We start from the raw sequence: 26928 nt of genomic DNA, 5'->3' as shown, positions 1-26928 counted from the left end.
AGCAGGAAGACTCTAGCACAGTTTGGTTTGGCTGGAGCTGAGATACAGGGGCGGGACTTGGGCTGCTATTGCAGGGCTCTGCTTGTCACTCACAGTTATGAGCACTTCCTGTGGGAGAATGAAAACACGCCCAGCCCTCATTTGAGCCCAGACACGGAGCAGAGAGGTAAAGTGCAAGTTAAACCTTTTTGTTTTTCCTGAAACACTGTAAACTACAAGTAAATAGGGATATAATAGAGGGGAATGAGGGTGAACCAATATCCCCCTTATATGTATCCACATATAAATTGCTAGCTTTGTTGGTGGTTTAGCAACTATTTCTAATCTGTGGCTGGAGATATATGTTGTGACTCAGTAACAGCTGGCTTCCCGTGGGCTGAATGCCCCTCACCTGTTGGATTTGAGTCATCCCAATATCTGCACGTTACCGCTTCCTGTTTATGTTTTGTTTTCTATCTGTTTTATTCACTGAAACCGGCATCAAGTATAATAAGGGAAATGCTGACTTGGCACCCAGTTGCACGCAGCTTTATGCAATGATGCACATGTAATGTCTGTATGTATTTGGAGTGGACGTGGAGGCTGAATTGTTTCATGTTGTCCCATTGGACATGCTCTGTATATAAAACGTCTGACTTATTATTCTCGTTTACCTGATATTTGCCCACACTGTCTAATAGTTTTTGGTATGCAAACAGTTGACTCACGGGCCAAATGAGTGGATACCATCGGACCTTTCTGTTGCAGTTTTGGCTGCTACTCCTCATCTGCCAATACACTATGGACCTGCCAACATGTATTAATGACAAACGAGTAGATCTGAAGGTGCATAGCCAGATTTAAAGGAGAAGGAAAGGCTAATAAAGAGTTAATCTCAAGCTGCAGGCATACCTTCAGTTGTCTCAATAGTGCCCTTCAGTCTCCCCATACTTCACCCATTCAGAAGATCAGAAGCCAAACATTAAATAAAAAATGCTGAGCTGGGTAGAGAAGATTCCCATAATGCATCGCTCCTTCAAGACTTGGCGACTTGTTACTGCAGGTGGCGCATGCGCACAAGGCAGGAGCGTCCGGTTGCCGCAGCAACGCCGAACTCTGTGACAAGCAGGTGGGGGAAGCGGGGGGGCAGGTGCTGCGAGCGGCGGGGGGTTTGTGGCAGGAGCGGGGAGCTGCAGAATCTTTGTGACAGGATCGGGCAGCTGGCTTGTGCTTTTCAGCCCATACAGACATGCTGGACAAGATGGCGGCGCCGTTCACTGAAACAAGTATGTAGGTTCTAGTATGTGTAGCTCTGTAAATCTCTCATTAGGCAAGCCAGGAATATAGCGTTTTTACACAGCAATAGTTGTACTATTTAATAGTGTGCTTAATAGATTGTGACTTTCCTTCTCCTTTAAGGTGGCCATACATGTTACAATTAAGATGGTTTGAGGAAAGATTGCTTGTACCCTCCAATAACGTTCAGAGCTAAATCTTCAGATATGGAGGTAGAAACAATAGGAATTCTAGCCCCTGAATCTGACGATTCAGCCCTAAGCACTTGCCTTTGCTAGGGGGCCTTCAATGGCGCCAAATCAAAGCTTTTTGTCGGCGAGACTACTGATATCCAAGGCTTTTGGGTTATTGGTTACCTAGTCAATTCAACATACACACTGAATATCTCATGAAACCTTGTTTCGTACAATAATATTGTTGCGTGTATGGCCAGCTTTAGTTTTTACTAGTCAACCCATCAGTTCATGATGGCATGTTACATCCATTTTACTTGGCTGCAGAATCCTGTATGACAGTTCCTGTACTTTTCCCTGGAAACCTGTAGGATTGCCACCAATGACTGAGACTAAACACAGGGAAAGGGAGTGCAACCAATGAAGATAAGAGCGAGGTAGTGATGTTGAGGGTGGTGTTGGTATACCCAATATCTGTGGGTCGAATGAGCTGACATTTTAGAGCCTTGTGCATTACCTTGACTGCGATCTTCTGGATCTGCAATGCAATACATCAATTAAAAAAAATGCAGCTTTTTGATGATTTCTAATGTAATAATATGGCTTGGAACAGTTACCTAAGACTTGCCCCCCTGTTCTTCTACTGATCTGGCTGACTACTTTGAGACTCAAATAAAATATAACAGTAGTCAATTGGCCTTAGCCTGCCTTCTCCAAACCCCACAATCCTCTTCACACGTGATGTCAATAAGGAAAGAAACATGACAGTGCAATGCATTGTGGGTTATGTAGTTCTTGCATGCTGTCTGTAAGCTGTGGAGAAGTTGTTACAATTTGTAACATCAATGTTTCAGTCCCTCCTCCCCTGCCAGGATTTCAAATGATGCAGAAAGAGAAGAACATTTTTGCAGCTGGATATCCGTATATAAAAATGGTATTTATTAATACTTTTTTGAAGGAACAGATTACAATGATAGGTATATTAGGGGTTTCTTTGTGTGTGGCACTTCAAAGAAGAATTGAATCCTAGCCCCCTCCAGGCTTCCTCCCCACAGCATCTATTCTTTTCAGATGTCTCCAAGTGTCACGACCTGCCATAAATTTGCAGAGTTCCACAGCAGAGTTTAGGGGGGCCAGCTTCCCTTGTGCCAACATGTATTTTGGAGGAGCCTGCGTAGTTGAATTCACACCCTGAATCAGCTTCAACTGCGCACTCTTCTGCAAGATCTGTACTGACAACTGAGGGAAGAGAATCAGAAGGCAGACAGAAGATGGTGCCGTTAAACTCAGCTTGCAACTCTTATTTATAGCAGGTTAGCCCACAAGAAGACTTCTAAACAGAATAGCTCTTGTGGGGAGGGAACTTGGTGGGAAGGCCGAGAGTAGGTTAGGATTTCTCCTTAAGTTCTCCTTAACAAATGTTGATATCGGAAGCCAGAGTTCCCCTTTAATTTTTTTTATGGGGGGTGGTCGATGTAGATATTTTTCCAGTCACTTCTGTGGCTTATATTAAAAGGCTAAGAATCTATATCATACATAGAGGCAGAGTTATCAAAATGTGAGTTTACAGCTTAATACATAAAAACTCACCCACATTCTATTCATTTCTATGGGAATTTCAGAAGCATATTGATCAGTGGGTGAAAGTTATAACTCACTATTTGATAAAAACACTTCTAAAAATCCCATAGGAATGAATAGTGGTTTAGTTATGCATTAAATTCTAAACTCACATTTTGATAAATCTGTTCTATAGTGTATGTTACTGTTTTGCTAAATTTCACTCTAAAATTGTAACCCATAGCAACCAGGTCATCTAAAGCCATACATATTTTTAGTATTTTTTTGTGTTAATTGGTTGTTATGGGTTACCATTTAAAAGCAAAATTTACATCTGTGGGATGCCTGGTCACATACTGAATGGGTAGTTTGCAATCAGAAAGATAATTGTTACAGACTGCACTGGTGTCTATGCAGTTGTGTCACATTCATAATTTGTTATTCAGCTTGAGGCCTGTCTCAGGTAGGGACAACACTGTTTGCGAGCTCTGGAAATATCAGTATCCTGGGATAGATTAATGTACAAACCAGATGTACAGTGTGAGAAGGAAGCTCACAGCTGTTCTGTGTTTCCCTAAAAAAGGCATGGATTGATATTGTATTTTGTACTGTATGTACTTATCACCTCTGTTTCTGCTTTCTAATGCGCTCTTTAAAGAATTTTGTCAAATATCCCCAATGTAAAAAATGTGGCTAAATATTTGGTAAGACTAACTTCCTTCCTTCTTGTTTCTCAACACGTAACATGCATTTATTTATATTAATTCATTGCAAGGAACAATCATGTTAAAATGCACAGTGCTGTACATGCAACTATTGCACTTGTAATGCAATGCCATTGTGTTTGCAGATGGACGGAAGTGAAACATCGCACAGTTCTGGGCTGAATGACTTCTTACTGAGAAGCAGCGTGTCTTCTGGATCACGATGTATGTATTTAATTCTTTGGGAAAAGTAATGTGGACAATGTTTGCCTTGATTTCACTAACCACTAGCAGCAAATCAGGTGTTTGCTATTATGTGACTTACTGCAGCTTGCCAAACTTAGCCCCAGTTGCTAATATTAAAAATACAAAACTAGTTTTTCTTCTATTAAGGAAACTGTAACAACAAAAAAATTGAAAGTCAAACTAATTAAAATATAATGTACTGTAATTTATATTATTAAGCTGCTGTGTAGTCATGGGGGTAATGATTTTAACTGAAATAATGCTAGATAGCTTAGGTTACAAAGCAGATAACAAATAAACTCTGTCAAACACTGTATTCTATAGAGCTTTACCTACCTGCTATGTATGTATGTATGTATGTATATCTTTGTAACCTGTGCATTTTCTCCTTTTTGAATGGCTGCACCCATGGCTACTGTAGTATTGGCTACTATAGTAGTGTTTCTGAAGCAAACACACAACTGTTACCAGTGCAAGGCAACAGTACATTATATTTTTGGTGTTTCTATTCCTTTAAGGTAGAAGAAAAGGTACAATCACTGGGGGGCTATTGTAATCATTTACCTGATACTCCAGGTTGGTGCTCCTGTTAGAAAACTGCACTGACCTGGGGTACCTGCAAGTGAGTGATCCTCTTACATCTTCATGCCACTTGCCCATGCAGAGTAGAGTGACATAAAAGCTTTTTCACTCTACTGAGCATGTGTTGGACCTGGGATTGCAAAAGAGATAGAAGGACAAGGAACGCTCGATCGCAGTTACCCCAGGCCGGTGCAGTTTTCTGCTAACAGGTGCACTGACCCAGGGTCTTGGGTAAGTCATTACATTCACTGGCACCCCTTTGTAACTGCACCTTTCCTTCTCCTTTAAGATATTTATAAGACATGCAGAGTGGCAGGTGTTATTTTCTAATTAAAGGTATAACTGGCCATACACTAATGCACCAGTGCCCAAGAGGATTTTTCTGTCCGACAGATATCTGGATATCTGGTGCTTATACCTGTTTTCCCCCAGCCCCCCCACAAGGGGTCTGCCCTTCTATAGTTACACCACTGATCAATTTCCATGTCCTCACTAGCTGTTTGTGTTATGTATTGTCTGTGTTAGCACAAGCGTGGGATTGCTTGGGTGAGTGGGTAAATTCTTTGAATGCCAGACATTCATATGCTTAATTGGAGACTGTATGTGTGCGCATTTGTTTCTCAGTGAATGTGTGTCATCTGCAGTATGTGGATTGTGTATGCTGTGTATTTGAATAAACCTTATGGAAAGTACTTGTTAATTAATTCATTACAGGGGCTAAATGAATGTATATGAGAGGGTTTATGCAAGGTGTTTAGTTTTATTCCTGTTTTGTCCCTGTAGATAATCACATGATGAACATTAATAGAACCTACAATTTCCATTGCTGATAGAGTCAGAGTGACATGTAACCCTATGGGAGAACTGTGGGCTAGAGTGCTGAGCTGTCCAGTGTAAGGAGGTTAACCAACAAAAGTGACAGGCAGTGGTGCTTCTGATCTTGGACAAGGTCTCGGTGCTACCCACTGACTATTTCTTTTCTGAGTCTGATTGGAGATCAAACACCTAGATGAGAAAAACTGATTAGGGATGAGAGCTGTGTAGCTGGACTGGACCTAGCATGTCCCCTTAATTTGTTATTCAGGCGTTCGGCCTCCTGGAGGGTGGTGCTTAACCCCCAGAGAAAACTGTTTTATCTAGCAATCTGTTCTGCCAGTTGCTGCCACGTAGGTATTTATGCCATGTGATTTTTTTTGCTGTCATTTGGCCAGGACACGCCTTACCTCCAACCTTGTAATTACCCTCAGCTTGAGGAGGGTGGGGTTTGATTAGTTCACCTTTACAGACTGCATAAATAGAACCACAGGCAGTCCAGTGAGCTGCTTACTAACAGGCTGGTGGCTGGTTGAATCAACTTGCTTTCATTTCAACTAAAAAGGGATAAGTATTCTTTACTAACTTTATCAAAACCATTGTGTTTTTTTACTGTTGGGTTTTATTTATTTTTTTCATAAGTAATTGTTGTTTTTGGAGCTAATTTACAAAGTTTGTGGGATCCATAGGCTTACAGCAGGTTACATTCCCTTGTAATTACCCTCAGCTTGAGGAGGGTGGGGTTTGATTAGTTCACCTTTACAGACTGCATAAATAGAACCACAGGCACTCCAGTGGAGCTTGCTCTGGTGGTAGGTGCTCTGTAAGTGATTGCTCTTTAAGTGGGACTCTGTAAGTGGAGTTATAAACTCAGGAGTTAAACACTAAGGGAGTTAAAAATAAGGTAAAACAAGGTATTTACTACAAGTCCTTACACCTATTTTTGTTTAACTGTTCTTGTAACTGGGAGAATGAGTGGTAGCAACATTGAAGGTCTGACACAGTGCACAGCCTGCCACATGTATGCAGTTGTGGAACAACAGTTCCAAAGTGCATACCTCTGTTGTGGATGTGAGCGAATTGCCACTTTAGAGGCTCGCGTTAGAGTCCTAGAGGAACACGTCGCAACACTGCGTTCAATCAACAATCTTGAGAGGGGTCTCTTGTTAACTGAACAAGAACTAGTGGGGTCAGATAGTAGGGGGGGAGGGGAGCAGCAAAAGGATGATAGGGCAGTAAGCTGGGTGACAGTTAGAAAATCTAGTGTGGGGAAAAGGAAAAGGGAGGCTGCTCCAGGGTTTGCGCATCCCAACAGATTTGCCAGATTGTGTGAAGAAGATGGGAGTGTGAACTCTGGATTGGCGGTTCTAGGTGAGGCTGATCTCTCTAACAGCCGGGAGACCAGTTTCACTAGTAGTGGTGGGGAGGAGAGCAGAGCTAGGCCTAAACAGATGGTGGTTATAGGGGATTCGATCATTAGGAAAGTGGACAGGGTAATCTGTCAAGCGGATCGCTTCAACCGGACAGTTTGCTGTCTTCCTGGTGCCAGGGTTCGGCATGTGGTTGATCGGGTTGACACATTATTGGGAGGGGCTGGGCAAGACCCGGCTGTCTTGGTACATATCGGTACTAACGACAAAATGAACGGTAGGTGGGGGACTTTAAAGAGTGAGTTCAGGGATCTAGGCTCTAAGATTAGGCAAAGGTCCTCCAATGTCATTTTTTCGGAAATTTTGCCGGTGCCGCGTGCAAGTTTAGGGAGACAGCGGGAGCTTAGGGAGCTAAATGCGTGGCTAAAGTCTTGGTGTAGGAAGGAAGGGTTTGGGTTCCTAGAGCACTGGGCTGACTTTTCCTTGGGGTACAATCTATACAGCCCTGACGGATTGCACCTCAATGGAAGGGGGTCTGCTGTGCTAGGGGAGAGAATGGTTAAGAGGTTGGAGGAGTGTTTAAACTAGACAAGGGGGGGGTGGGTGAGCTAGAATTCCATGGGAAAATTAGTGTAGACGGGGTAGGGGGACTAGCAAAGGGTTGTGGGGGAGGAGTGAGGGGGGCATATAGTTTATCAGATAAGGAGCTTCCGTTACAAGGAAAGCAGTCTCATAATTGCCTTAGCTCTAATTCTCCCTTAGCTAATGTAAACATCAGAGGGAGAAGTAATAATCTCCGCTGCATGCTGGCTAATGCGCGTAGCTTGTCGGGTAAATTAGGGGAGCTGCAAGCTATTGCATGTATTGAAAATTATGATTTAATAGGTATCACTGAGACCTGGTGGGATGATAAATGCGACTGGGCTGTGAATTTAAATGGGTATACACTTTTTAGGAGGGACAGAGAGATTAAAAAGGGTGGAGGGGTTTGTCTTTACGTAAAGTCAGACTTAAAGCCATGTAATAAAGACATTACCAATGAAAACGTCGAATCTCTTTGGGTAGAAATTTCAGTAGGGCTGAAGGTCACAAAGAAAATGATCATTGGTGTATGTTATAAACCACCCCGTATAGATGAGGGGGATGAGGCCCAGCTATTGTTGCAAATGGAGGAGGCTTCAAAACTGGGTCAAGTTGTTGTTATGGGGGACTTTAATTATCCGGACATTGACTGGAGTAATGGGGTGGCTAAGTCAGAAAAAGCTAGTAGGTTTGTAAATATGCTAAATGACAACTTTTTATTTCAGGCAGTTCAAGAACCCACTAGGAATGACGCTATTTTGGACCTGGTGATTTCTAATAATAATGAACTTATCTCTAACATTTGTGTGGGTGAGCATTTGGGGAACAGTGATCACAACATGGTCTCCTTTGAGATAATGCTGCAGAGACAGCGCTATAAGGGAGTAACTAAAACACTCAATTTTAGACGTGCAGACTTTGCCAGTATAAGGGCATCTCTGCAATGTGTCAACTGGGAAAGGCTTTTCATGGGGTTAGACACAGAAGGAAAATGGAACATCTTTAAAACATTGCTTTGTAGGTATACGCAACAGTATATCCCCCTAGTAAGCAAGGAGAGGCATCGCAAAGCAAAACCTTTATGGCTGAATAAAAGTGTTATTGTCGAGGTTGGTAAGAAAAAACGTGCTTTTAGGGCATTCAAGTTAGCTGGGACAGCAGAAACTTTCATCAGGTACAAGGAAGCAAATAAAGCATGCAAAAAAGCTATCAGGCAAGCTAAAATAGAGATGGAAAGGGATATTGCTGCTAGGAGTAAAAAGAATCCAAAATTATTTTTTAATTATGTGAATAGTAAAAAAATGAAGCAAGAAGGGGTGGGAACTTTATTATCACGGGGGGGTACGTTGGTTGATGAAAACGGGGAAAAAAGCTGAAATTTTGAACTCTTATTTTTCATCTGTCTATACATCTGAGGAGCCAGATAATGAAGGCTTCCCTTGTAATATGCCCAGTTCTAGTAATTTAGCTACTGACGCATGGGTCACTCGGGAGGAAATTCAAAAGAGACTTGAACATGTAAAGGTAAACAAAGGTCCAGGGCCGGATGGGATTCATCCCAGGGTATTAAATGAGCTGAGCGCTGTGATTGCCAAACCTCTTCACTTAATTTTTCAGGATTCATTGAGGTCTGGCATGGTGCCAAGAGACTGGCGGATTGCTAATGTGGTGCCGTTATTTAAAAAGGGATCCCGTTCTCAGCCTGAAAACTATAGGCCTGTTAGTCTGACATCAGTAGTAGGAAAACTTTTGGAAGGGGTAATAAGGGATAGGGTACTTGAATACATTGCAGTTCACAATACTATTAGTTTGTGCCAGCATGGTTTTATGCGTAACAGATCTTGCCAGACTAATTTAGTTGCCTTTTATGAGGAGGTGAGTAGGAACCTTGATGCTGGAATGGCAGTTGATGTCATCTACTTGGACTTTGCTAAAGCGTTTGATACAGTACCTCACAGAAGGTTAATGATCAAATTAAGGAATATTGGCCTAGAACATAATATTTGTAATTGGATAGAGAACTGGCTGAAGGATAGAGTACAAAGAGTGGTTGTAAATGGAACATTTTCTAATTGGACCAGTGTGGTTAGTGGAGTACCGCAGGGGTCAGTCCTTGGGCCTTTGCTGTTTAACTTGTTTATTAATGACCTGGAGGTGGGCATAGACAGTATTGTTTCTATTTTTGCTGATGACACTAAATTGTGCAAAACTATAAGTTCCATGCAGGATGCTGCCGCTTTGCAGAGCGATTTGACAAAATTAGATAACTGGGCAGCAAACTGGAAAATGAGGTTCAATGTTGATAAGTGCAAAGTTATGCACTTTGGTAGAAATAATATAAACGCAAACTATCTACTGAATGGTAGTGTGTTGGGGGTTTCCTTAATGGAGAAGGATCTAGGGGTTTTTGTTGATAACAAGTTGTCTAATTCCAGGCAGTGTCATTCTGTGGCTACTAAAGCAAATAAAGTGCTGTCTTGTATAAAAAAGGGCATTGACTCAAGGGATGAGAACATAATTTTGCCCCTTTATAGGTCCCTGGTAAGGCCTCACCTTGAGTATGCAGTGCAGTTTTGGGCTCCAGTCCTTAAGAAGGATATTAATGAGCTGGAGAGAGTGCAGAGACGTGCAACTAAACTGGTTAAGGGGATGGAAGATTTAAACTATGAGGTTAGACTGTCGAGGTTGGGGTTGTTTTCTCTGGAAAAGAGGCGCTTGCGAGGGGACATGATTACTCTGTACAAGTACATTAGAGGGGATTATAGGCAGTTGGGGGATGTTCTTTTTTCCCATAAAAACAATCAACGCACCAGAGGTCACCCCTTTAGATTAGAGGAACGGAGCTTCCATTTGAAGCAGCGTAGGTGGTTTTTCACGGTGAGGGCAGTGAGGTTATGGAATGCCCTTCCTAGTGATGTGGTAATGGCAGATTCTGTTAATGCCTTTAAGAGGGGCCTGGATGAGTTCTTGATCAATCAGAATATCCAAGGCTATTGTGATACTAATATCTACAGTTAGTACTAGTGGTTGTATTTATAGTTTATGTATGTGAGTATAGATTGGTAGGTGTGGGTTAGGTGTGCTGGGTTTACTTGGATGGGTTGAACTTGATGGACACAGGTCTTTTTTCAACCCTATGTAACTATGTAACTATGTAAGATGAATGCTGTCAGTCATCCTGTTACAGATATACAGATTGCTTATTGTTGTCCTAGTAATCATCACATATGTCACCCTAACATTGCTTTAATCTGGGCTCCACTCTACACACATTTGGCCTTCACCTCTGCCCTGCTCGCTTAGCCAAATAACTACACAAATTACTACATGTTTAAAGTTAAAGTAGATTTGTAGAAATTACTTTATAGCCTCCTTTTAAAATATTTATAAATGCCTGGCACACCTGCAATGATAAAATCTGATCTTTATTAATAACTTCATTAATGACTGACTATAATGTGAATAATATCACATAAACTTGGTCTTCAGGATGTTCAGTTACTTGAGTCAATGTAACGAATAAGTAACTGATGTAGGAAATGTATATAGTTTTCCTGATCGTGCCAGCTGAACATCCTGAAGACCAAGTTTATGTGATATTATTCTCATTATAGTCGGTGCAATGTACAATTTAGGCATAGGATACTAATTTTAATTCCTTCTTTTTCTTGCTTTTCTATTTTTAACTCTCCCCTTTTTAACAAAGTTATTAATAAAGATCAGATTTATCATTGCAGGTGTGCCAGCCATTTATATGTGTTCTCTTTAATTAGTTTATATTTATATGTTCATTACACATTGAGCACCCTACATATAAGTGGTAGTGCGAGGTCTTTCCCTTACTGTGTCCTTTTAAAATATTGTCTTCTGATTTCTCCACAGCAATGGATGTGATTGTTTACCTAATTAATGATGAGATAATACAACTTACAGTAGATGGGCTTTCAGTCATCACCGCACATGAACTACATAAGTCTATACGCGAGGCTCTTCAACTACCTGAAACTGCTCAGGATGTCTTTGCTTTGTGGCTCATCTCGCCTTTCTTGGGTAACAAACTGCAATGTTACAGAGATGTGTATGCTGCAGGGTTAAGTGGTAATGTATCTAAATGCAAAAGAACCATATTTGTTAGGGAGAGAGGGGCTAAAAGGAGCCTAAGATCCCTTCTCAAATGCAAGACTAGAACCAAAAACCTTCTTAAAATAGAAGATATTCACATGCCTCATGCTACACACATAGCACTGCCTTAAAACCAAAAAGGAAAGGTTTGACCTTCACTTATGCCATTAAAGGCAGAGACACGCAAATGACTACTTAATGTCCCTGTTGCCAACTATGCATCCAGATACAGTCTAATAGTTAGCAGCAATATGTGCATAGCTAATGTCATATATAATGTCATATAAACATGGCAGCTCTAAAATTATGAAATGCATGGATTTAGTAACTATGCAAACAGTTTAAATATAGGATACAAGTCATAAGCACCAAAACTTGTATAATATCTGACCTTTTGTCTATCTTATTATTCCTGTTTTTAGAGGTGCAATTAAAACCAAAGCATCAGCCATACAAGGTTTGCAGACAGTGGCATGATCTCTTGGCTCGCTTCACAAACTGTTCTTCCAATGACATTCTCCAAGGTAAAGACAACTATGGCTGGTGAATTTTCTGAGTATAATATGTTCAAAGTGAGGCAAATAACCTTTACTTGCAGACGTTTATTAAAACGTAAGGCAGGTTTTTTTTTCATTTCTCTTTATTTTTAATGTGTTTTTGAGGGTCCACAATATGTGGTACAATTTTGTGGGTGCTCTACTTTTATCTATGTCTGCTTTCCCTTTAATGTGCATATTTTTGCTTGCCATGCATAGTGGAGTGTGGTCTGCAAATATTTTACTGTAAATCAATGTGGCGTATTCTTTGCAAATTAATTTTTAATAGTCAGGACTAATATGTCATGTAGTAAAAAGGTTTTGATCAGTATGAAGTATTCAGTCAGCTGACAACCTTCATGATGGCGCACATGGCAATTTAGGGTGAACCTCCCTGAACCAATATTTTCATATCATCAACATTGACTACAATCGGATCCGATATCTACATTTGCCAGTGAAGACTGGTTGCATTAACATCTGACAAGCTTTGTTTCCTTCAGTAGGAAGCAGTAAGACCTTTATCCTCTTACAAAGAACAGAGACTGATCTTTGTTTGTGACAAACAAAACATGGTCATTCACGGAGTATATATAAATAAAACTGTTAATGACATGTTCTCATATTACATGACCTGCAAGTGAACATTAGGAATGGTGCAGGATGGACGTGTATAATGTTGTGTGTGCAGGCCAGAAGCTTGGGTCAAACAAGCCTTAAGCTGGCCATACACGCACCGATAATATCGTACAAAACCTCGTTTCGTACGATATTCAGTGCGTGTATGGCAAGTCTGGAGGCTGCTGATATCGGTCGACTCGCCGATCGGCCAGGTTAAAAGATTTTGATCGGGCGCCATAGAAGATGCCTGAGCAAAATCTGCCGTCAGGGCTGAATCGGCAGAAGGAGGTAGAAATCCTATTGTTTCTACCTCCTTATCTGCCGTTTCAGCCCTGAAGGTTAGTGGCAGATTTAACCATCTTTCGTGCGACCAAAGATCGCAAATCACCACATGTGTGGCCACATTTAGTATTGACTGTGCAATGGCAGATTCATATAATAAGTTCTGCCATGTTTTTAATTATATAGATGTAAATTGGACTGAAAAAATAGCCTGACTGGTAGCTTTTGTTAGAACTGGCCCATTATTTTTTTTTTTAAAAGGTTTTTATTTTGCTTTTGTAAACACAGAAAACAAACATACATACAAAACTAATAAACATCATGTGGTTTTACATCATGTTACCTTGGTCTTATTTATACAATTCGCCTATATGGCAGTATTGTCACCTGATAAGCTTAGTTTGGAGGGCCTAAAGGTATAGTTAGTCCCTATAGTATAGGGAGCGGGGCAGTTTACGTGGTGGCATCTATCCAGCTTCTCCAGACTTTTTCGTATTTTTGTGGGCATCCCCGTGCAATATATGTGATTTGGAATAGTGGCAGCAAGGTTTTGATTAGATTTAGCCATCTATCTATTGTGGGAGGCGATTGGGCCATCCAGTGTAGGAGTATACATTTCCTGGCATAGAATAATAGGCTGCGATAAAGGGTTCTCATGTGGGCTGCCGGAGTGAGGTCATCAATTACCCCTAGTAGGCAGACCTTAGGTGTCAAGAGGTTTGGGAGGGAGGTTTTTTCCCCTATGTAGGTTGTTACTTGCGCCCAGTATGACTGGATTGACTGGCATTTCCAGAGAAGATGTATATAGTTTGCCTCTGGGGCATTGCACTTGGGACACTGGGGTGGATTGCGCCTATTCATACAGTGTAACCTCAGAGGGGTTAGGTGGAGCCTATGGATAATCTTGAATTGTATCAGTCTGTCCCTAGTTGAGACAAGATAATCGTAAGCTCTATCCGTAGCTTCATCCAAATCGTCATCGTCTATCTCTGGAAAATCTCTCTTCCACATTACATGGGCTGTTTTGAATGGGGACTTTACTGTCGAGAGGAGGAGCGCATATAGAGCTGTAATGAGTTTTTTATTTGAGGGGTTTTGCAGGGTTAGCTCTATATTGGATGTGGTCAGTTGTGGTACTGATCCTCCAAATTGTGCCCGAAGGGCATGGGAGAGTTGGAAGTAGGAATACCATGGAAGTATTGCTTGGGATTGCGAGTGCCTGAATTGATCTCTAGGTGCCAAGGTCCCTCCTGGTAGTATATCTCCTAATGTTTGGATTCCCCAGTTGGGCCAAATTCTGTATGGTGCTATTTGCTTGAAATGGGGAAGGTGTGAGTTTGCCCAGAGTTGGAGTCCAGGGGAGAGGAGGGGGAGTTTTGTGTGGGATAGTTTTAGAGCAGCCAGCCAGGTTTTGTATGGCGTAAGTATAACTGGATGTGTTATTTGGAAGTCTGCTGGCTTACAGTATAGTATGTATGCTAATGACTCTGGTGAGGTTGCTATTGTAGCCTGAAGGGGGGAGTTAGGATTTGTGGGGTCTGGGTTCAGCCACCACTGAATGTAATATATTTGTGATGCAAGGTAGTATAGATACCAGTGTGGCAGACCCAGCCCTCCTTCAGTGACTGGTGCCCTTAGCTTGTTTCTGGCAAACCTGGGTGTTTTGTTTGCCCATAAGAATGCTGTTTGTGCAGCGTCTAGGGTGGTAAAGAAACGTTTGGGGATTGGGGAATTATGAAATATATATAGAAATTTGGGGAGGAAAACCATTTTTATTAGGTTTATTCTGCCCCAAATGGTGAGAGGTAAATTGGCCCATATTGCCATTCTTTCTTTCATGGATTTTAGTATTGGGTCAAGGTTGTTTGGGAGGAAGGCTTCTATTCTCCTGTGGACCATCACTCCAAGATACTTAAAGGAGTTTACCCAAGTGAGGGGGGTGGGGGGGAATTTGTTGGGGTCAATGCCCTCCTCTAGAACTGGCCCATTATTATGTGAATGCCATATTCTTGTCCTGAACAATTACTTTCATGTAAATGCTCAAAACAAAGAGGTAGAAGAACAGTTTCTTTAAACTTGTGAGCACTTAAAATATCTGACTAGAGAATATGGGTGACTGTGAAGTACACAAAAAAATGTGTATAGACACTTTGTTCAGTTTCGACGTGCACACAATATTTAAAAACAATAGAATGCTTGGAGGTGATAGTGATGGTGATAAAGTTGCCCATACACATACCAATAATATATAGTTATAAAGATATTACCTGCAGTTTTACATATTGCTCAAAATAATATAATCAAAATATTTTATTGATTTTATTTATTGTAGATGAACCATTTCTGCAATTCCGAAGAAATATATTCTTTCCTAAGGCTCGGGAACTTCAGGTGGGTCTAAAAATGGCACTTAAAACCCATGGAAAGTAAGGATGCATCGAACCCTGGAATTTGGTATTCTGCCAAAACCCCAAATGTTTGGGTATGTGTTCAGACGAATACCAAACCGAATTTAAACCCAGAAGTGGAAGTTAAAGTGGGTAATATTATACTGCACATGCACAACACAAGGAATTAGGGGCACTGGCACACTGGGACAAAACCCAGTTGGCCCAGTCCTGTTGTGTCCCACTGCCCAGTGTGTTGTTTATGGTGGGGGACAATTGCCAACAGCCATGAGGATTAATTCAGTGGCGAGGTTGTAGTGCAGCTGCAGGAGGGGAGGTCCCATTTAAAGGAGGTGCTCATATAAAGGAGAACTAAAGCCTAACTAAAGAAGTAGGCTAGATATGTTCTACATTATGTTTTGAGCTTCTGCACCAGCCCACAGCTCTTTAGCAGGGAAGATCTGTGCCTCCAAATATGCCCCCAGTAGCTCCCCATCTTCTTTTTAGCTGCTTCCCTGCACATGCTCTGTGCTGCTCTCACTTACCTGAGCTTAGGGGCCGACATACAATACTGTGTGTGTATGTATGTACTTTATGTATATGTGTGTGTGTGTGTGTGTGTGTGTGTGTATATATATATATATATATATATATATATATATATATATATATATATATATATATAACAGGAGGAGCACACCCACCCTTCAGGCAATCAAATACCCTAGGTGCTGGCCAAAAATACACAATAAAAGAACAGAGTGCCGCACACATAGGGATTTAAGAAAAAACTGAAAAGTGTTTATTGAAAAAGATCCGACGTTTCGAGCACCAACTGTGCTCTTCCTCAGGTTTGTCCCTGAGGAAGAGCACAGTTGGTGCTCGATATATATATATAATATATTAACATAATAAGGACAGGGCACACACCACCAAAACAAAAGCTCCCTAGGTGACGGGTAAGGTAGCCAACATGTAAAAAAAAAAGGACTCAGCACTCCAAGGATGTGCAGAAAAAAAAATAAAAAAAATGCTTTAACGTGCAAAATCAACTTATGGTCACATCTTGGGACCTTGTTCAAGAGGATTGATTTTTTTCTGCAAATCCTGTGAGTGCATATATATATATAGAATATAAATGTCACAATATAAGGCTGATTGGTAATTAATGCAGATAACTACTACATGGCAGTTTAAAAACCAGTGCAATTAGCATCAGAATTTAATAATCAGCACTGTAGCATCAGCTTATTAAGAGACAAACCATGCTTTCTGCTTTAACAGCTATTTGCTCCCAGAGAAAGCTCCACTCCACTGGATTGAAAGTGCCCTCTGCTGCTCCCTATTAGCAGATCTGAATGATGTACACGTTAGGGGCAGGGATGCCTACATGCCTCCCTCTGCCCCTCCCCTTGGATAAAGCACTGCCTGATGCAGGCAGTACTGTGTTCAAGGGGCTAGCCACAGGTCTCTGCATTCCAGTGTTAAATAACAGCCTGGAAGTAAATTAACTGTGAAACAGTTTTAATTAAATGCATAATTTTAATCAGAAAATGAAGTGTGATATTTTATTATATATTAAGTTGCAAGGCAATGGATAGGAAGTTAATAACTAAAGTTAAAGGGATTGTTCACCTTTGAATTAACTTTTGGGATGGTGTAGATATTGATATTCTTCATGATAGTCTTCATTTTTTGTGGCTTTTGAATTATTTAGTTTTTTTGTTTAGAAGCTCTCCAGTCTGTAATTTCAATAGCTATTTGGTTGATAGGGTCCAGTTTAACCTAGCAACCAGGCAGTTGATTGAAGAGAGACAGGAATATGAATAGAGGAGGGCCTAAATACTAAGATAAGTAATAAAAAGTAACAAATCGTAGCCTCACAACAATAGTTTTTTGGCTGCTGGGTTCAATGACCCCCATTTGAAAGTGTCAGAATAAGAAGGCAAATAATTAAAAAGCTATAACTATTAAAAAAAATAAAATAATGACCAATTGAAAAGTTGCTAAAAATAGGCCATTCTATAACATACTAAAAGTTAACCTGAAGGTGAAAATCACTTTAATACAGGGAATTAAAAAACTGTCTGGAATTGCAGACTACTCTAATGTGGGTGACTGAAAGGGCAATGAACAAATAGATGTTTGGCAGAGATACAGGTTAAATATGGAAATTTTGCGTATTTGATTCCAGAGTCTGTTTAAGTAAATCTAAAAAGCACAGTAGGATTGCAGGCACAATAAATGTGACGCAGATAGCTGCTGATTCACAGGGTAGTGACTTTGCAATCCCTAAATAGCTGATTCCAGCAGTGACTCATAGCAGGGCAGGATCTTCTGTCCCACACGTAGCAGCTTTGTACCTCGCCCCCACACACTCAGCTGTCTTTGTACTTAGATCATTTGTGATAATGAACTGTGCTTTTTGTCACTGATCTGACCTATTGTGGGTGGAATCAAACATTAAAATGTAAATGGGATGCTATATTAAGTTGATGGGGATCTGTGCCCAAAAAGTCATTATGAAAAAAGAGACGTAGTCGTTATTTATGTGATCATCCCCAAAAAGTGTGTTTTTGTACAGTGAAAGAAACTGTAATTCTACAAAACTTTCCAGTATAAATTAAGTAAAAATGGTCAATAGTTATATGTAAATGTATTTGCAATTGAAAGCAGTATCTGTCTGGCTGTTTTTACATCATTTGTACTTCAGGCTCCGACTCCTCAAACAGTGTAGCAAAAGCCACCTCTGAAGGAAAAGTAAAATGCACCCGTGACCATAAATAGCATCCCTTGGGTTAATGTCACACAAGGTATGTTCTCCAGCGATGGAAAAACAGCAGATGGAAGACACCAATCTTTTCCAATTTAATGCATGCGTGCCCATTTTTGGGCAGGGTCGATTGGGGCAGACTGGTGTTTTTCCACCAGTGGAGAAAGCACCTTATGTGACACTAGCCTTGAACTTTGAACCTTTGTCTCTAATAGTAATGTGATATTATATTTTGGGCATGGCCTTTCTTGCTTTTTAAAACAATGGTACTTCCAGGGCCAGGCTCAGCGTATGTGGTACACAAAGCACGCCCCCTCCCAGCACCACAGTGGAGTGACAAGTGAAGAGGAGCGAGGGGCCATGTAGGGACTTAAGAGGGTGGTTAACAAGGCCCAATGGACGAGTGGGGACTCTTCACTTAAAGAAAGTAGAAAGAAAATCGACTCCTGCACACAGCAATGGAAAAAAGTTTTCCCCAGCTTGTTGCACATATCCAGTTTGACAGCTGAAGGGATATCACCTGTCAACTATCCTGGCCACTTTCCAGCACTATTTTTAAATAAGTTTGTTTTTTAGTGTGTTTTTGTTTTTTAGAGTGTGTTGTTTGTTAGCAATTTGCTTCTAATTTTTGGCAGGTTAACTTTGTAAATTGCCTGTACTTCATGATTGTCTCTCCCTATTACAGATTGCACATGAGCGTACCTTGTATTTGCTCTATGAGGAAGCAAAATACAATGTCCTAGATGGGAGGTATCCATGTGATGTAGAGGACTGCGAGCTTTTGGGTGGCCTGGCCTGTAGGCTAGAGCTGGGACCATACAATCAGAATGAGCACACTCCTGCTACTATAAGGTAAGGCTATATTTTAGGGTTATCTGAAGCTCGGAACACTGATGTTGTGAAAGCTGAAGTGGTATTTTGGCTTTGTAATGCTTAAATGAGCAGTATACCCCTCTTTAGAGGTCATTTATTATTCCCTGGGGTGTATATGGTAAAGAACTAGGGAGCAAAAGAGCACATCCCTTAGTGCTCACTTACCAAGAATTTGCACCCAGGGGAATACTGCTTTCTGGACCAATGTTGGATCAGAAATTAGCATCAGGAGATGCAGCCAAGCCCTGTCCTTACCACCTGCCTTAGGGCAACTTCAGGCTATGATTGCAATCAAAGCCGAAGCATATTTCCCACTGGCAATTTACATTATTGCCAGTGGGAAGGGAATGTTGGATGATTTGTGACCCATACTGAAGGAGATGGGTGCATATCAGCCCCTACGCTGGCATCTGTCTTTCCCTGTGACTGCATCTGGATCCATTGTGTTGGCCCAGGTTCAGGCGCATGGAGTGGATTTTAACATAGAAACGCACTATTTGCGCTAAAATCTGCTGTGTGCCTGCACCCAGGCCAACACAATGGCTCTGTGTGTAGGTACACGGAAAAGCGAATGATGATTTAGGGGCTGATTCTCAGCCTGCTTTTATCTGCAGGCCAAGAATCAGCCCTGAGAGGCATTACCTGAAGCAGCTCAGTACACAGATCCTTTATATGTAGACTGGATATTTGCTTTACTACCTTTACCTCCTTGGGCCGATGCCACACGGGCCTGATTCTTAGCCTGCAGAAAAATGCTTGCCAAGAATCAGCCCCTCCACTGGCATCAGCCTTCTACATTTCCTGCACCCGGCTGATGCCACACTGGGTTGATGCCCTATTGATCGGTTTAGTTTAGCTTCTTATCTCAGTGGAAAAAATTATCTACTGTTTACTGCAGGGGGGAGGACATAGTTTTAGGGCCGTGGTAGACAGGGTGATTAGTCGCCCGTGACAAATGTCCCTTGTTGAAACTTCCGCGATTTCGGGAAATTGCATTGCCGCATATGCCATCCCGCCAGCGATTTACATTCAAGCCGGTGGGATGGCATATCAGGGAGATTAGTCGCCTGCAGCAAGGGAGATTTGTCTACCACAGCCCTTAAGGTTTTTATTTAATTTTGTTTGTTTTCCACCCAGACCCAAGCTAGATTCCTTGTTCCCTCCCTATCTATGCAAGAAGAGGAATGGTTTTTTTACCACTTTCAAAAACAAGGGAGGGCGCCAGGCAAGTTTTGAGCAAACTGTGCTGAATACATACAAAGAAGTAAAAGAAAGCAGTGCTTGCACCGAAGAACAAGCCATGAAAAACCACTACAGAGAATACCTGAAAAAATGCCACGAACTCCCATACTACGGGTCTGTATCACAAATGACTGGAAACACTGTTATCCCTAGTAGAAGGCCATGGATAAATAAGATGTGCATTATATTTAATGAGATTTTGAAAGAAATTGGATCAGTAAACATACCAATAATGCTGTACAAAACAGTTTCATATGGTTATTTGTATGGGTATGGTGGTTTGCCAATCCCAACCAACATCCATGTATTATGGATATGTCGGTTTGGGAATTGGCCGTGTTAGAAAATGTGCCCCCATATCTAATAAAAGGCTCTTAGTTTGTCCAGGAGCAGTAGCAACCAATAAGATGTTTGCATTAAAACAAGCGACCAGTAAATGCTACCTGCTGATTGCTTATTGAATTATTATTATGAACATGTATTTAGAAAGCGACAACATATTCCACAACACTGTAGGATAAATTGGTTTATACACTGAAAGTACATGCAAAGCAACCAATTACTGATACAAAAGGTGATGAGAGCCCTGCCCAAAAGAGCTTACAATTTATAAGGAGAAGGGGTTGAGACATAAATCTAGTGTCTTTTTTTTTTTTACATACCCACATTAAACTGCCAATGCACCTTGGCTAGTGATGGTGCATTGGCAGATGAGGAGGTGAAGAAGAGCCACAGGTCTGCATTTCATACTGCTATTTCGATAATTAATGCAGAGTGCATAAATGAACAGAAGGAGCCATACCCCATGTAGCACCTCATATGGTCTACATGAGCCAGTGCATGCCCACCTTAATACAGACCAAGAGATTGGAATGGCATCAGCGTAGTTTAAAAATACAACACCTTTAGGTACATGGACACTGTCCAGTCAATCCTTACTAATATCTTTGTTTAGTGCCTATCTGTTGGGTCATTCCTGGACATGCTAGAAATAGTATAGTGCATCAGTAGTCTGTGGCTCCGCCTTGGGCACTTGTATGGTATCCATCCATTTGTCTGTGGTCAGGTACCCATAAGAGTATAGTCACTTTCAGTGGGACAGACAGTTTAATGTGCGCCACCACCAATGTATTGCATATTATAAACAAAACAATTTACTATTAATAACATGTCTGTAAACATTGCAGTTACGTACATACAGAAAATATGGAATGCAGTAATCAAAATAAAAAATATGAGTATAAATTATAATACAGGAAAACTAAGGAGAAAGAGAAATGCATGTCCAGGTATATAATATACAGGTATGGGACCTGTTATCCAGAATGCTGAGGACATGGGGTTTTCTGGATAAGGTCTTTCCGTAATTTGGATCTCCATACCTTAAGTATGCTAATGAAAAAACATTTAAGCATTATTTAAACCCAATAGGATGGTTTTGGTTACACTAAGGATTAACTCAAGTACAAGAATTCTTGTACTCAAGTACAAGAAATGGCCGCCTTGTAATTCTGAGCTTTTAAAAAATAAGTTTCCTGATAACGAATCTCATACCTGTATTTGAAAATGTATTTTTATGTGTTTTTTAGCTGTGCCTTTTTCCATGGGGTTGTTGACAAGCCTGCTCAAGGATTCCTGAACAGGAGTGGGCGGAAGCCTGTGTCAGTGGCTATTAATCTGGAAGGAGTGTCTGTTATTGACAGAAAAGAAAAGGTACCTGAGTAACAGCAATATTTGTCTCATTAACAATACGTTTATTTTTCAGCTGGAATAATACAGGTTACATTCAGAATACTTCTGTAGAAGATGTTAAAACTTCACATAAGTACAAACTATTTTAACAATAGAATGTTTCTGCTCCACCCTCCTGACTGTTACACTTGGATTAAAAAATGCACACAGTACGCATTGCAAGCCACCAGTGTAACTAAGTAGTTTCCTGTACAACTGCACCTAGTATGAGTAGTTCTGTGCCATTTGAACACATTTGTGTCAGAGTGTGGGCAGGCAGCATGGCAAGAGATGATAGCTGGATATACAGAGTTATGTACAGAGTAATTTTCCATCTAATTAGTTTTCAGCTATGTGCACAAAAAAAATCTTTTGTGCACACAATTTAAACATTTGTGTGCATTTTTAAAAATGGCGTGTTCAGGTCAGAATGGATACAAATTTTGGTGTTTTCACTTAAATTTCTTTGTGCACACCACAATTTGCTGTGTGCACTGACCTCAAAAGCAGATCTTACATAGAGTAAAGGTGTGTATAGTCTAGTTTTGTTGTTACACACCACATGATATTGGCTTGAAAACGCGAAAGCAGACATTTTTGAGACTCTCTACTCACGCTGAAGCTGTGCCTATCAGTGCAACTACATGGACCTACTGATGAGAGCAGATCCACTTCTCTCCACTCTCCACCTGCCTACAAAATGCAGATGGAGAAGTGGACTGTTTGCCATTTCAGACTCTGACCTTATAGATTTTACGAGCAAGATATTGGATGGGGGAGAATCTTAGTTAATAAGGTACAACAAAACACTCCAATCACTGAGCTGAGATACTAATGTAAGCACACCACTGCACAATTCTGATTGGTTGCCATGTACTACACCTGGTCTATGAATTTCAGTTTTTCCCTATATTAGTGGCAGCTTTGCAGCTCTTGCACTGGCACCATCCCAAACTGCACCTCCGGAGCCCCAGTAAACTTCTGTGTTTTCTGTACCGGCTTCTCATCTGAGATAAATATAATGTAATTACATCACTGCACAGTTGTGTTTTATTAAATAATAAGAACTTCTTATCTGATATCCGACAGGCACTGCCAGATGTGCTCATCCGGGCTCAGATTCTTACATTTGAAATAGCGCGTTCAAATCGCCATGCGTGACATCATCACGTGACCACACACAGTGTAGCTTGTTGCGCACATTTCTTTGCCTGTTGGATATCAGATTACAGAAGTTTGCATATCATTTAATAAAGTGATGTGGTGCAGTTGAGGGATGCAGTTAAATTAAATATTCTATACTCTGCCTGCCGCCCCAAACATTATGCCAGCCTAGACCCAGGTCTTTGCCCCCTTTCCACAGATCCAGGCTTGGACAAGGGGTTGGTGTGTTTGAGGTGTAACGGACATGGCTATTTGTATCATTTAGTTAGTTTGTTTTCTTAATTGGGTTCCCATTCTACTTAGCTGGCATAATCCCAGTGACTTGTGGGCTAATAACTGGGGCCTTAAAAAATTCTGTTGGCATGCCTGCCCCCGCTACTTACTTATATTGGTTCTATTGCTTTCTTTCAGTAGTTAAAACATGTCCTCCACATCCCAGTAGCACTGCACAGTCTTCCTGCACATCTATACCAATCTTGTTTGGTGCTAGGCTACACATTTATTATGGATAAAATAAGCACAATGGTTGGATGTATATGCCTTTTTTAATATGTAGGAAGCATTTGGTCACAGACATCTTTCTATTCAATTTTGCGCAGCATATATTGATAAGTCTGACATACCCTGAGTTATCATGGGATCACACATACCCTGATGAGGAAGAGCATATCCTGTGGCTGGAGTTTGATGGTGATGCTGAAGGGACACCAGTGAACAAGCTGCTGAAAATATATTCAAAGCAGGTGATTTTGTCCTTAAAATATATGCAGGGGGCTACCTGAAAGCCTCCATCATCATGAATGGTAAGGCCAAGAACAGGGCACACCAAATGTTACTACAGTCAAAATGTATTCATTACACTTTACAGAAAGAAGCCCAACATGTTTCAACCCCCACAAGCAGGAGTCTTCGTCAGGCGCACTTGCAACAAAAAAAGAAGGCTTTGGCCTTACTTATAAAGATAGCTAGACTCTAGGAACATACCTCTAGTGTCTCTAGGGTTGCCACCTTTTTTGGAAAAAAAAATTACTGAGCTTCCTATATCTTAATTTAATTTCCCTATCAATAATATTGGCACACAGCATACGCAGCTCCACAGTCTGTTTACCACTAGGTTAAGGTGACAAGGTGCTGTCACATTTGCTTACATCTAGCCAGGCTTTACTGCTGCGTGTATTCTTTGGAGAGACGTGTTAAACTGCATATAGCAAGGATGACAATCAGTGCTTCTCTCACATAGCAGGCCCTAACTGGCCCAAGTTTTAAACAATCTTTAAATAAATTGGGCATGCCATTCATCAGACATAGCCTCAAACCAAACAAAGGCATAAGTGAAGGTCATGATATTTATTAAATTTTAATCAACCAATAATTTCTTAAATCCTGAATCCAGGCGGAGCTAATGAGTGGACTCATTGAATATTGCATAGAGCTCAGCCAGACAACTGAGTCACCAGCCTCAGACTTCTTACCTGGGAACTCTCAACTTTCTGAAAAGCGCTCCAAACTGAGACGACAGGAGAGTGTCCTTTGTAACCGCATGAAACACCTCAATACTATAGACTATGTTGAAGATGGTAAGTAAAAAAGAAAAACAATTTGCCCACAAACTTCAGTGAATAGCAGCAGACCACAGCCAATCTAAAGGCTACCTACCTTTTAAACTTTGTCTAGTTAACCACTTCTGTGGTTTTTTTTGCAGGTGCCAGTATTAAACGTGTGAAGCCCAAAAGAACTGCTTCATTTTTTACTCGCCAAAATACCCACTACTCGGCTGTGCAGCCGTCTGAAACACCAACAGAAACCTGACCCTTGTCAGGAACGCAAGTGCTCAACCAAAGACACCAGAACTCGCCAGTAAGTTTCAAGGACAATATCGATGGACCAAGTACATGAATCAAGTAGTCCTAATTGGCATTTCAGCACTCACTTGGTCCTTTAGTGACTTTCTACGTTATAGCCACCAGATACTTCCATTGGATATTGCTGTCTTGTTGGCATATAGCTCTCTATACCCATAATGGGCTAGCATGCGCTACATTGCTGACATGATTAAGAAACAGATACAATTATTTGGTTTCTTCAGAATCCAAAGCAGGCATATTCTTGTTCTCTCTCTTTTGCAATTTACCCCCATAATCACAAAACCTTGCTAAAACAGCAAACTATGTACCCAGTATACCCAACCTGCAATCTAGCTGTTGCACAGCACCTTCCAGTACATTTGTTAAGGAAACTGGCAGGTTACAGGTTGGATGTCTGCATGAAACAATATTTTGTAAAATCTACCTTACATTTGCACTGTATGTCTTGCTCCTTTTTGGCACATGGGTCAATATATATATTCCTACTTAGCTAGAAGTTTATTTATATTGAGTTTAAATACCTAAGCTTAGGGTTACACAGATTTACTATAGCTAACCAAGTGATTCTTTAACATTGGGTTGCTTAGGGCTTCAGTCACACTAAGAGAGACAGCCAAATATTACATGTGAATATTACAAAATGTTTATTTTCTACTGTGATGTAGTTTGGAATAGGAATCTTTGGTAATTAAAATGTAAAGATCGCTTTCCCTTTACTAGAATAAGAGATGAAAAATACAGGCCTATTTTGTAACGTGCATGGTCTGCCCTGGTCCACTGCCAACCAGCATATTGCATCAAAAATTAAGGCTGATAACTATTTAAAAAAGAAGCTATATACAGGCTGCACTCTTATAATGAATGTTTGAATGAATGGACAGCAAAATGGCCAAATTGGATTGGTGTAATATTCTAACTAAGGGTCCCTAACAAGATGATCTAGAGAGATTTGGGAGGAAAGTGCTGCTCCTATCTTGTATACCCTATACTGGTATATGAAAGTAGACTAGTCTGTAAGATCAATTACAGGACAGTCTGTTAAAACCACTTTTTATGGGAGTCACAACATGAATGATTCACAGCCACTAAGGCTGAAAGGTGCCCTGTATGGACATCTTTATTGGACCTGGGCATTCCAAAGTTACTATATATGCCACACAGAGCCACACTATATCAATGTTTTGTCAGAGGAAAGATCTGCAGACACTGCAACATCTGTTTCATATAGTCGATACTTCCCTCAAAGAGGTAGGGAAACCAACTTGTACTTATAAGCATTTAGTTATGTTAAAATTAAAATTTAAAAACACTTAACTCCATAGCTCTGTTTCCTGTTAATAGTTCGATAATTTTTCATTTTTTGATTATGTATAAACAAATTGGGAGCAGCCATGTGTGCAAATAGTGATCACTATGTGGTCAATGTACAGGTACGCAGTCTCACCTAGCAGGACAGGTAATACTGTCATGATACACAGCAGTGCTGATTTACTGCCATGGATAACAAACTTCATTGGTGCAGTTATCTATATCAACCAATCAGAAATGACCTTTGATCAGTCTGCAAGCATTTGCAAAGGTGTGGTTGCAGTGGGTTATTGCACTGGAACAGTTTTGCACCTATACTAATAAGTTCCCCCCTATGTTTATCTCATAAATAGCTGTATTGTTTAAGGCACATTTAAAATGTTTTCTTTTGACTTTTGCAAGTAACAGCAAACAAATGCAAAAACCTAAATCTTTTATATAAATGTTCCTATGTTCTTCTTCAAATCTTGTGTGACCACTATGAAATTGTCATATCCACTGCTCCGTCCTTTGGCTGCAGTCTCTAACAGGGTGTTTTGTAAAATTTTCTATGTTCTGTAAACACTTTGCTTTTCTAGTGCCTTTGCTGAATAGATTGTATGTGCCTTCACAAAATGCCTGTTGTTTAAAATCATAACATCAATATTTATATTTTTATACTGCATCATTTGTACTAACAGCATTTTGAAAAATAAAATAAAAATTGCTACAAACTGTAA

The 26928-nt window shown here is 40.7% G+C and overlaps 1 protein-coding gene across 2 annotated transcripts; it reads left to right on the top strand.

Annotated features, from left to right (window-relative positions):
- The first annotated feature begins 62 nt into the window (after window positions 1–62).
- On the top strand, window positions 63–26928 carry frmd8 (FERM domain containing 8). 2 transcript variants are annotated; one of them, XM_012961229.3, is made up of 11 exons: window positions 63–166; window positions 3859–3937; window positions 11188–11355; window positions 11850–11951; window positions 15199–15257; window positions 18712–18878; window positions 20037–20255; window positions 21731–21854; window positions 23636–23779; window positions 24430–24613; window positions 24739–26928. In XM_012961229.3, the coding sequence occupies exons 2-11, from the start codon at window positions 3859–3861 to the stop codon at window positions 24843–24845; spliced, it is 1353 nt and encodes a 450-aa protein (XP_012816683.1). In that variant the 5' UTR covers window positions 63–166; the 3' UTR covers window positions 24846–26928.

Source organism: Xenopus tropicalis, chromosome 4, assembly GCF_000004195.4.
Source record: "Xenopus tropicalis strain Nigerian chromosome 4, UCB_Xtro_10.0, whole genome shotgun sequence".
NCBI classification, from domain to species: Eukaryota; Metazoa; Chordata; class Amphibia; order Anura; family Pipidae; genus Xenopus; species Xenopus tropicalis.
This window is presented reverse-complemented; position numbering and strand designations above follow the sequence as displayed.